At 38.3% G+C, this 12,022-nt stretch overlaps 2 protein-coding genes across 15 annotated transcripts in view; one reads left to right on the forward strand and one right to left on the reverse strand.

Annotated features, from left to right (window-relative positions):
* The first annotated feature begins 936 nt into the window (after nt 1-936).
* Nucleotides 937-2,961, forward strand: LOC117985921 (nucleoporin NDC1-like). Its single transcript, XM_034972716.2, has one exon. The coding sequence runs from the start codon at nt 1,208-1,210 to the stop codon at nt 2,903-2,905; it is 1,698 nt and encodes a 565-aa protein (XP_034828607.1). The 5' UTR covers nt 937-1,207; the 3' UTR covers nt 2,906-2,961.
* A 1,487-nt stretch (nt 2,962-4,448) lies between these two features.
* unc80 (unc80, NALCN channel complex subunit) overlaps nt 4,449-12,022 on the reverse strand; it is a 61,223-nt gene continuing 53,649 nt past the window's right edge. For 13 of the 14 annotated variants that reach the window (XM_069501194.1, XM_069501205.1, XM_069501198.1 and 10 more), the window contains 9 exons: nt 11,449-11,633; nt 10,477-10,642; nt 9,697-9,873; nt 9,493-9,612; nt 9,279-9,395; nt 8,383-8,558; nt 7,387-7,550; nt 6,573-6,670; nt 4,449-5,395 (listed from right to left, as the gene is read on the reverse strand). In XM_069501194.1, the coding sequence (XP_069357295.1) occupies nt 5,277-5,395; nt 6,573-6,670; nt 7,387-7,550; nt 8,383-8,558; nt 9,279-9,395; nt 9,493-9,612; nt 9,697-9,873; nt 10,477-10,642; nt 11,449-11,633 (1,322 nt within the window). In that variant the 3' untranslated portion in view covers nt 4,449-5,276. Of the gene's footprint in view, nt 5,396-6,561; nt 6,671-7,386; nt 7,551-8,382; nt 8,559-9,278; nt 9,396-9,492; nt 9,613-9,696; nt 9,874-10,476; nt 10,643-11,448; nt 11,634-12,022 lie in introns of all 14 variants that reach the window. The other variant, XM_069501202.1, reaches the window with a different exon arrangement.

Here is a 12,022-nt window from a genome sequence, read left to right on the forward strand (position 1 = left end):
TTTCAAGGAATACAACTTTAATTGCAAAACAAACTTTGAGAATTCGTGGCATCATTGTATTTTTCATAGGTTATTTACTTGTTTTCACATAAAAAATGTTTAATACAAATATTTTTGAGCGGTTTATACAAATATTGACTACTAAACAATGGCAATTGTCGTGTTATTCATTGTTACGTCGTGCTATCGCTATCTCACACGCGGTTACACAGCTGTTACTTTAGTCTAGCTTTTTTAATCAGTCTACGTTCTGAGGTACAACCCGTAGCCTAGAATAAGAGGGGGATTCCAACATCAATGACCCGTAGATTTAGTAGTACTTCCTTTATTTACCTTTATTACTCTATCTACGTTGTATTCCTATGTCAATGGCGTCGATGGGTACAACACAATGTCGAACAGACAAAACAAAGTTGCCAACACAGCAATTTGGGTTTATCCATTTATAGGTTTGAGTTGGTTTGAGTTTGTATAGCTGTGCTAGCTAACTAACTACAGTGCAACCGCTTAGAGTTGAAATTAAATATTTTGGAACTAGGTACATAAAATTTTTTATATAGAACAACCCCAAAACCAATGTCAGTGCTGTCAAAGTTAAAAAAAATATATTTGGTTGATTTAGATGGGGATTAGCAATTCACTAGTTTATTTGTACGTAAAATACCAAATAACAGTCACATAATACCAACTAGACGATTCTGAAAAGTGCTCGTGAATTAAATTGTACAAAGTTTTAATAAATACATGGGTCAGTGTTACCATAAGAGTGAAAGTGGCGCTCTCATTTAATTTCTGCTCTTTTCGGTCGATCTATACTCGTGATTCTTGTTTGGATTAACTGGAGGCTGCTGAAGCATTTGATTGCTGTCTGTGCATTTGACATTGACATTTAATTGAAGAAAGGTAGGTAGGTACCTACCTAATATCTTTATCTGTGAAGTGCACGATAAAAGGGTGAAGTGCTCGTGAAGTGTAGTGTAAAGTGGTGTAAAGGAAATTTTAAAATTTTAAATTCAACGACAACGATACCTATTTGATTTCGCCGAGATAAATACAAACAATATTTATTTTTGCTTTATATCAGTGCTGCTAATATATAATTCCTGCTCAGATAACTGATACATGTGATTTGCGATTTACTAGGTGCAGTATGGTGTTTTCGATTGCGGTATTTTAAAATTATACGAATATATAACCTAAAACCAGAATGGAAACTAAAAGCGAAATATTTGCCCAACGTTTGATAAAAGCAGTAATATGGAATATTTTTCTGCAAACTATTATCGCTATACTTCTGGTATTTTTTATTCAAGTCGATTTAGTTCATCCGGTAACGTGGGTATCTTCTACATTGGATGATATATTCAGCTGGAAGATGAGTCTTAACATCGTACTTCTGGGATTAGTGTCCTTTTTTCAAGCTTACATTTACGGAAGTCAGTACTCGATGCCCGTGCCAAAATACTTCACCAGAATATCAATGTTTTTGAACATGTTCTCCATACAAAACATAATATTTAGTATACTGTATGCTCTAAATGGATACTTTACAATGAGCTTGTATTCATCGTTGGCGAAAAGTAACTTTAATGTTTTCAAGAAGAAATGTGAAAACTATGACGGACAATGCTTGCTGGAACAAAGTTTATTTTTGCAAATTGGTGGTATGTGGATGGGCTTATATTATTTTACTAGGTCTCATTTATTGGGTGCAACTGTTTTAACATTCCCTCATATTTATCAAGAGAAATTTCAACAGATCAAACTAGTCATCAGCAATATTTTATCTATGGGGTTCCAGCATTCAATGACACCAGTTGCTTACTATTGTGTTTTTTACTGCATATGGGGCAGCAAGCCCAGAAGTGTTATATCCGATGTTTACAGTTTGTACTTGGAAGATCCACCATTAGACAATATTATTAATTTAATAAGCTCTGGAATATGGATTGGACTTTGGTTTTACACAAGCCTGTTTTTTATATCTATTTATACTATGAAAACAGTTTTTAACATAGTACTTACAGAACCAATGAAGTTTCCGATCGAGTCTAATACACACATGACATTGAATACGGCTCTCTCTCAAAGATTGCAGTTCACTAGTTACTTGGGAGCACTGGACTTGAAGAATATGTCTAAAACAGATCCTGTAAGGAGAAGTCAAATTTTTACACTTTCCCAGCCAGGTGGACATCCAAAGAATTGGAACAGTTTGTTAGAGAAATGCTTGTATATTATAACTGAATTTAATAAGGAGTTGGACAGTATTAATGGAGACTCTAATGCAGTCGAAGGAAACTCAAAAGGTAGAAATGTGTTTAATAGAGTACTACCACCAGCTAGTCCACCACTGCAATATACTGGCACACTACGGAATATGGCTCAGTCTCCCAAACTGTTAGAATTGAAACACCATAATAAGCATTCTGTTGATGATACATTTGCTGCTGCTGTGAAAGAAGAGTTTAATGGTTTTCTTCAGAAGTTATGCCAGAAACCAGGAATTAGTTACTTCTTTGGAGAGCTTGTTGATACTAAGCTGAAATTCATTCTTATCCAAGCGCAGCCAGTCCTGTGGACATGTGAAGGTCTGGCCTGCATTGTATCATCATCATTAAAAGAAGATAAATATGGTGTGGTACAGCATGACTTGCCCACTGTATTATCAGCATTTGTAACTCTTAAGCAAAACCTAGATAAACTAACTAAACCTGGCCTTGTGCCCAGAAAGCATATTCTTAATGATGTACTTGCAATAAAAATAAGATCTGCTCTTTTGTCTTCGGTTAAAAGAAGTTTATATAAAATTGTGCTTACATTTTCAAAATACATTCATGAGATACCACTAGATCCCGATGTTCAAACTGCTATTCAATCATTTATATTATGTAAAGAACCATGAATGTGATATTTTGTACCTACCTACTTAGTTTAATAAATAACTTTTGTATTAACTATTCCATGTTTTTATTATTGAATCATTTAAATACTTAGTTTTATAAGAAAAAAATTATAACTTCTACAATTAATTAGTACTTTGTATATTAGTAGATTGACTTCAATACCGCTGGTTCAATCGTGCTGAATAATTCGACCATACCGTTCAGTGCGACTGTCAAGAACCTCTGCTTGTTTATTGACTCCTCATTCTCCTGGATCCCGCAAACTAATTATGTAAGCAGACGCCTCTTCGCTGCTGTCGGCTCTCTTAAAAGATGGAAGAATCTCCTCCCAATCAAAACAAAAATATCTTTGGCTGAAACTCTGCTCTTACCCATATTGGACTATGCCGACAGCAGCTACACAGATCTGAATGAGGAGCTACTAAACAAGTTGGAGCGGTTGCAAAACCTTTGCATTCGATTTATTTATGGACTAAGGAAATTTGACCACATCACCGAATACCGTACGCGTCTTAAGTGGTTGATAATTAGACGGCGTCGGGATTTCCACGCACTCACCTTACTCTTCTCTATCCTCTATGCTCCCCACACTCCTTCGTACCTTAAAGATCGCTTCATTTTTCTTGGAGCTGCCGATCGCGACAGGAAGTTGCGCTCATCCACAGATAACAAACTCCAAACCCCACGTAACTGCACAAAATTCTACGGGAAATCTTTTACAGTATATTATGTTGTACAACTGTGGAATGCTCTGCCCAAAAATATCCGGGATTCGAAATCCTTGCCCATATTCAAAAATCGTCTTAAAGAACTATACTTATCGATGCCATAATAGTTAATTTATTCGATCATAGGTATAATATGTAGGTCTATTATAATAATATATGTAGGTATGTAGGTATATATATATATATATATATATATATATATATATATATTTCTATTATGGATTTTGTATATATATTAATATTTATAATAGTTATGTATATGTATGATAGTTATGTATGTATTACTGAAATAGTTTATTATATTATATAATATTATACTACTTCATTTTTCTGTATTGCGTGTAAGTACTATCCAACACACCTAGTTTCTCCTTTCACCAAAGGTTGCCTGGAAGAGATTGCTGTGAGCAATAAGGCCGCCTTTGCATACAATAATTTTGTTAGTTTAAGTTTCTGTAAAAGTTATGTAATATTTTTTGTGTGCAATAAAGTATTTCTATCTATCTATCTATCTACTTACCTCCTGAGACCTAAGTTGAATTGTCAGTCAAAGTGTAGCAACTTTTTTATAATTAAGTGAATTAAGTAAAGTGAAGTTGTAAGAATCATAATAATATGTAAATTAACGACTCATGATTGGAGGAGCTATGCTATACCTATGTAAAATTTTGGATTGTCAATTCATTTCAATTTTAAAAACGAGTTTAAAACCCAGTTTTAAATCAATGGATTTCGAGGGATTCTAGTGTCTATAGTTTCATCAAATTTTACTGATCAGTGGACAGTCAATAACTCAGAAAGAAAACACAACCCATCAACATAAACTTCTACGAAAACTTTATTAAATAAAACAAAATTTACACAATATAATATACTATTATCTTGTACCATTTATAATAATCACAGCTACAAACACTTCAATTGCATTTCTATAACCACGAGAAATTTATAGATTTCTAAAAAAATCTTCAAATTCAAATAGGTTCATATTGGGGCCAATTCTCTTGTACACAATTTCTAAACCTAAACTAAATTAACAGGTCTAAATTTAGTCTATCCTTTTCTGCAAGCAACATTATGAAAGGGATAGCTATAGACTTAGACGTATCATTTTAGTTTAGAGATTAGCCACAATGTGGCTAATTCCGTTGTACACAATCTCTATATATTTAATTGGTTTATTTCGTGATTTCATGTAGTGTCCTATATTATGAACTATGAAGAATAGCTTACAAATTGTCAAAAAAATGTAGGAATACATTCCTTAAATGGATAATGTGGCTAATTCCATTGTACACAATCTCTAAACTAAACTAAAATGTCACGCCTAAATCTATTGCTATCCCTTTCATAATGTTGCTTGTGGAAAAGGATGGCACTAGATTTAGACCTGTTAATTTAGTTTAGTTTAGAGATTGTGTACAAGAGAATCGGCCCCATTATACAAATAAATATTTCTTGGAAATAATTTGCCCTTACAGATTAGACTAAAAATTACCTGTTTATGAATTGAGTTGAACATGAATTTGGCTGATTCTATTAAGAAACCAATCTATCAATCCAGAAAAAACTAAGAACTCTTAAGACTGACAAACAATAGGTACTGAAGGTACAATCGCTATGGAGAAGGTAAAATATTGTTTTATAGTAGAGTATCTTCATCCCGAAGTTCACTGCTCAATAGAAGGGAGCGTTGGCTGGCAGCACCAAGTAAAGCAGTTCTTTCTGCCGAGGATGTTGCTGATTCACAGCTCAGAGATGCTGCAAAAGGATTGGAATTAAATGAATTAAGATAATATTATCAATGTATACTTAGTTTCAATTTAAAAGATAGGAGTATTATTATTTGATTAATAAATGTCCATTTCATTTTATTATGAACAATTTATTATTGGACATATCCATATATATATAAATGGAAACGCTGACTGACTAACTGACTGATCTATGAACATACAGCTTCAAATTACAAGATGGATTGGACTGAAATTTGGCATGCAGATCGCTATTATGACAGACATCCGATAATTTTTTGAAAATTCAATCCCCAAAGGGATAACACGAGTTTGAAAGTGTAGTCCACACGGACGAAGTCGCAGGCATTAGCTAGTTTTCTATACATATAAAAATATCACATAATAAGAACAAGCCAAACACAGACAATAAAAGCAAAGCATTTAGCAATGTAGGGATATCGAAACTAAAGAGCTAAATTATTTGACCAAAAGCAGCTTCTACAAGGTAGGAGATAAAAGTGTTATTCTGAGGCAGAAAATTGTTGAGGTTTCTAAAAAATAGTTTATCATTCGTGACTAATTGTGTTGTAAAGCAACTCACAAAATGCATTGCACACAACACAACAAGCACAATGCATTGTAGCCAATAGTGAGCGAGCATTAACCAGTCGGAGATGATTGCGATCGTGACATTGTAGCTGTCAAACAACCGCGGTAGGGCCACTGGCTGCTCGATTGCGGGAGAATGACTACTCACTACTGGCTGCAATCTATTGTTGCAACAAGAATACCATAAATTCAGCCAATCGCAACGATTGCGATTGTAATGATGATTGATGCATTCCCGCAATCGAGCAGCGGCTTATTGAGTAATAGTGTTCTGTGTCTATAGAGCAAAAGCGTCCGTGCCACGTTTTCGTAACTCTTCTACGTTAGGAGTAATAGTGTTCTGTGATTTAGTGCTCATAAATTTTCTCGGCGTGGCGTATTTTGGGCAGTATCGAGTGTTGTATCTACTAAAATACTCTCCACTCGATAAACTACAAAAATCCGAACTAGCCTTAATAAACCGTGTCAGTTCTATAAGATGAATAAAAGCACAGCAGTGAAAATAGAATAGAAAGACAGAGACAGCTAGAGCAGGTTAGTGAGAGCGGGAGTGGGAGGGGGGTACTGCGAGGCGGTACATACGAGCGGTTTACCGTCGGGGCTGGCGTGCGGCGTGGCGGACTCGCTGCGCACCGCGCGCACCGAGCCGCACGGGGACTCCGACATGGACGCTTGCAGGCTGTAACTCTCCCTTGTAACATTAACCAAACTTAATTTACAGAACGCTTTACGAACGTTGAAATAGATGACAATTGATTATCAATACTAGCTGATGCCCGCGACTTCGTCCGCGTGGATTTAGGTTTTTAAAATCCCGTGGGAACTCTTTGATTTTCCGGGATAAAAAGTAGCCTATCCCACTCTCCAGGTCTTTAACTATACCCATGCAAAAAATCACGTCAATCCGTCGCTCCGTTACGACGTGACTGAAGGACAAACCAACAAACAAACACATTTATAATACGGGTAGTGATCAAATAAGCCTAAAGTCAAATCATTTATTAAAATTAGATGACGTACCTACTATTGTACGCTTTTTGATTGTTGAATTGACTCGTTTTGGCCATAGTCCACCACGCTGGCCAAGTGCGGATTGGCACACTTTACACACCCTTGAGAACATTATAGAGAACTCTCAGACATGCAGGTTTCCTCACGATGTTTTCCTTCACCGTTAAAGCGAGTGATATTTAATTAATTAAAACGCACATATTCCGAAAAGTTAGAGGTGCGTGCCCGGGATCGAACCCCCGACCTCCCGAATAGGAGGCGGACGTCGTAACCACTAGGCTATCACGGCTTCAATGTGGAATGATGTAATAAGATAGTTAATTACGTGAACTTAAAACTAAAGCTACAAGGGTTCAAAACGCGTCCAGGTATGAGAATTTAAATGTCTCAAGTTACCTGTATCCGGAAGTGGAGGAGGTCTGCGAGATCTCGCTGTCGTAGGACGTGTCGGTGACTGTGGCGGTGGGCTGCAGCAGCGCCGGCCACGCGCGCCGCAGCGGCGTGCTCTCCGGCCCGGGGGACGAACACTCGTCCGATTCTAAACGGACGTGTGTTGATGCCTAGAAAGTGGAGTAGTATAAAACTTTCTTGCATCAAAACACAGTACGTACTTAAAAATAAATACAAGAAGGAAAACAATAGGGTATTTTACTTTTTTTTAAGTGTTAATTTGATTCTAAACTGATAAAAAAACCAAAAATTTACAAAAGCTATATATATAAAAGCAAAAGGTGACACTGACTGACTGATCTATCAACGCACAGCTCAAACTACTGGACGGATCGGGCTGAAATTTGGTATGCAGATAGCTGTTATGACGTAGGCATCCGCTAAGAAAGGATTTTTGAAATGAAATAGGAGTTTGAAATTTGTGTAGTCCACGCGGACGAAGTGGTGAGCATAAGCTAGTAATTATATAAAAATGCTTTTAAATTTTGCATTTCGCCGCGAAAACGCTACCCGCCATCTTTTCAGGTTCATGACGTCATACGGATTGGTAAGCAACGGTGTTTTCTTAGTGAAATACATTAAAACTTCAATCATGTGACGTCACAATCGGAATTAACATGGCGGCTACGGTATCATGCGTTTTGGATATTTGTAGAAAAGATTTAAAAAAAGAGTTTTTAAAATGAATTATAAAATTCATCATATACTTTTATAAACTGAAATAAACATTTTTCGATTGCTTATTTTAGTTTTTTTCTCATTTGGTGTAAAATACCATATTATTATGAAACGTTCAATACCACAGGCTTGTCGGAACTTGAAGGTCTTCTTGGAAGGGCCGTGCGTGGCCCGCCTCCTCGCATGACTCGCCCTTCGACACTGCCGACACTGAGGACAGAGGCGTGAGTGCCGCCTCCCTATTGCTCCTGTAACTTTCAATACCTCAGGCTTGGCGTGGCGACTGCGTCGGAACTTGAAGGTCTTCTTGGAAGGGCCGTGCGAGCGCTGCAGCCTCGGCCGCTCGTCGCCCGCATCGTGGCCCGCCTCCTCGCACGACTCGCCCGTCGACACCGCCGACACTGGCGAGAGAGGCGTTAGTGCTGCCTCGCCTATTGCTCCTGTAGAAAGGATTAATCGTTTGAAATAAAACTTCTATATCCGCGTAGGAATGACTATAATATATCCCATGGAGATAAAATTTTATAGAAATTATCTGAATTGACAGAAGTAATGGTGACGGATATGACGTCATATAAGTCGGTAGCTTTAGCCACCAGATTTAATGGCGCCATCGCGCCGCCGCCGCTTTCAACAATAATTCTCTTTGAGTTTTTTTCTGTTGACTAGATGATACCCGCGACTTAACCCGCGTGCTTTTTAACTACCTATATACTGCATAATAAAATGGATAATTTTAAATTTATGGAAAATGGATTATGTCCGCAAACATTTTTTTACCTAAATTTTTCAGCGTAGTTTTATAAAAATATCGGTAGATCCATATGTTTTCCGGGTTTTTTTCTTATATGTCTATCTGTCATCGGCTTTCTAGGAATAATCAGATGTTGGGTGTGTTTTTTATGAATTTAGGGGGTATTCCAGTAAATATCCTATCCTTTTCTGTTGTATATTATTGAGTATGTTCATCTTTCGTCCAATTCTAGTATGTGCCACATTTAAGGCGTTTAGTGTGTGGGTTTACAAGCAATTCCTGTGCCAATGCGGTAGGGTGTTTTTTCCAGTCTAAGCTTGTACTTTTTGGAATACTTGTGCACTTTGGATAGAAATGGCCTAGATTATTTTTTGCATAGTAGACAATTTGTCCACTAAGCATTTACCTGTAGTCAATTTAAACTCGACCGATGACACGAAGCGCAGTTTTGTTTGAATATTTCCGTATGGCGGTGTACTAAGTACCGGTTTTTGATCGCCACCAAAATTGTTGTTTATTGTTCCTGCGAAAATAAATTACAACTATGAGTATATAATCTTATTTGAAGAGTATTTCAACAAAGGAAGGTGAGGAGTCATTTTGTACGGTACTTTACTTACCTATATTTGCATTGGTGTTGTGGACATTGTTGTTACTATTGTCACTAAAACGGCCGTTGTTGTTGTTCGAGGGAAGGTCGAATACGGGTTGACTGGTTGTCGAACTGCTAGATAGTGATTCTGTAAGGCAAAGATTAGTTTAGGAGTGAAAATTGTAACATCCCTTTTTAGCGTCAGGAATTAAAAAGGGAGAGGTAGTGTTACCTCGCTGGGCTGAGAGCGGAGCGGTGGGGTGGTCGGGCGTCCTGGGCGCGGGCCCGCGGCCCACTAACATCGAGATGAGCGAGGGCCGATGTTGCTGCGCCTTGTCGCCCAGCCCCGCGCGCGGCACCGCCTCCGACGCGCGCTTTCCTCCGCTTTGACCGATGTTCTCTAATTGTTCTGCGAGTTAAGATAAGACTTTGAAGAACGCGACTGCGACACGCAAAAGTCGGGAGGCGACACTTCCAAACGACTTGGCATGGAAAGCATATTCGCGACGCGCGACATAAGCTGAGGTCTAGTGTTGCTCAGGCTTTATTTTATTTTTGTTATTTTGTACATATTTCTTGTCACAATACAATCAAATCCATACTAATATTATAAATGCGAAAGTGTGTCTGTCTGTCTGTCTGTCTGCTAGCTTTTCACGGCCTAACCGTTCAACCGATTTTGATGAAATTTGGTACAGAGTTAGCTTACGTCCCGGGGAAGGACATAGGCTACTTTTAATCCCGGAAAATTAAAGAGTTCCTACGGGAAAAACCTAAATCCAATCTCTAATAGAAATTTCTTCCAGCTTCCCGCGTAAGTTAGTGAGGTGAAATTATAGTTGTATTAGTGTGGTGAAATTATTGTTGGTCGGATATACCATTGATTTTGAGCTATGCGAGTTCACTCGCTCTCTATTATCACGTTCCTCCCTCGGCTATTATCACCATATTAATTTCGATTGGTCATTCGTGATCATTAAAAAAAGGTAAGCTAAAAGGAATTTAAACTAACCGAACTTATAATTGTCATGCGTGTCCCTCATAATCCGCAGCTCGCGTGCCAACTCCGCCAGCAGCGAGCCGCGCGCGCGCGCCGCGGGCAACTTGAGTCCGCGGATACGCTCGCGTACTACAAACTGCATGTGACGCTCGTGATCGCCGATCGGCGGCTGAGATAGCTACACATGTAAATAAATAAATAAAATAAAAATCTTTTTTATTCAAATAAACTTTTACAAGTACTTTCGAATAGTCGGATGCATCTACCACTGGTTCGGAATGCCTTTCCTAACATCCCTTTCCTAATTTCCTTTCATGTGAAAACATAAGTAAAAGTATTGTGGTGTTACTTATTGAAATTATTAATCTATTTAATCTGAAACAAAAATGTCGAGTGATGAAGACAGCAGCAGTAATTTAACTCAGCAGGGCGATTGTCTAAAACCCGCATCAATCATTATTACAATCTCAATTGTTCTGATTGGCTGAATTTGTGCGATTCTTGTTGCAACAATGCATTGTGGCCAATAGTGAGCGAGCATTAACCAATCAGAGATGATTGCGATCGTGACATTGTAGCTGTCAAACAACCGCGGTAGAGCCACAGGAATCTATTAATGCTCAAAATGTAATAAACGATTTGCTGCCAGAAATTTCTAAAGACAGATAAGTAGGTACCTATTTTAAGCATACGAAGATTTTATTGTCTTGCGAGGTCTGAAAAGTGTGTATTGAACTTGGGGGTAGTACTTACTGTCTTAGTCTTGGGCGCCCCTAAGTCACACGCTTCACTCAGGATTCTAATAGATGCAATACCCTCGCTACTACTCTATAATCCCTCGTTACGCTTGGGATTTATTCCGGCGCCCATGACGTAAGACGGGCGCCATGATTATTCATCATGGGCGGGCACCCATGTTGAATAATCTATTATTTTTATTTAATACATAGTAATATTAGTCTATTCAGGTAGGAAACCACGTACCTTATGCACGATAAAGGGCTGCAGAAGGACGTAAAGCGGCGTGCGATATGTGACAATGTATTCGAGAAAGTCCCACAGATGGTGAGCGGCCTCGTTCCGGCGCCCCAGCTCGCGAATCGCTCGCGCTATGCGGCCCCACTCGCTGCACAGTTCGCTCGTGAAACACGCGCATAGCACCTTTAGAGCTGTACAATTTATAAGATATTATAAACATAATGAAAAAATCTAGATTATTTTTATATTTTATAGGGACTCAGTCCAATCATCATCACATAACGAATTGGCACCGATTAAACTAACCTATCGCAGTGATAGTGGCTAAGACGTCCGCCTCCTATTCAGGAGATCAGGGGTTCGATCCCGGGCACGCACCTTTAACTTTTCGGAGTTATAGTTATATGTGTTTTATTGCTTTAACGCTGACGAAAAACATCGTGAGGAAGATTGCATGCCTGAGAATTCTCCATAATGTTCTCAAAGATGTATCAAGTCTGCCCATCCGCAGTCGGTCAGCGTGGTGGACTATGTCCTAATTATTCTCATTCTGAGAGGAGGCCCGTGGTCAGCAGTGAGC

This window comes from Maniola hyperantus, chromosome 10 (assembly GCF_902806685.2).
Source record: "Maniola hyperantus chromosome 10, iAphHyp1.2, whole genome shotgun sequence".
Classification (NCBI taxonomy): Eukaryota; Metazoa; Arthropoda; class Insecta; order Lepidoptera; family Nymphalidae; genus Maniola; species Maniola hyperantus.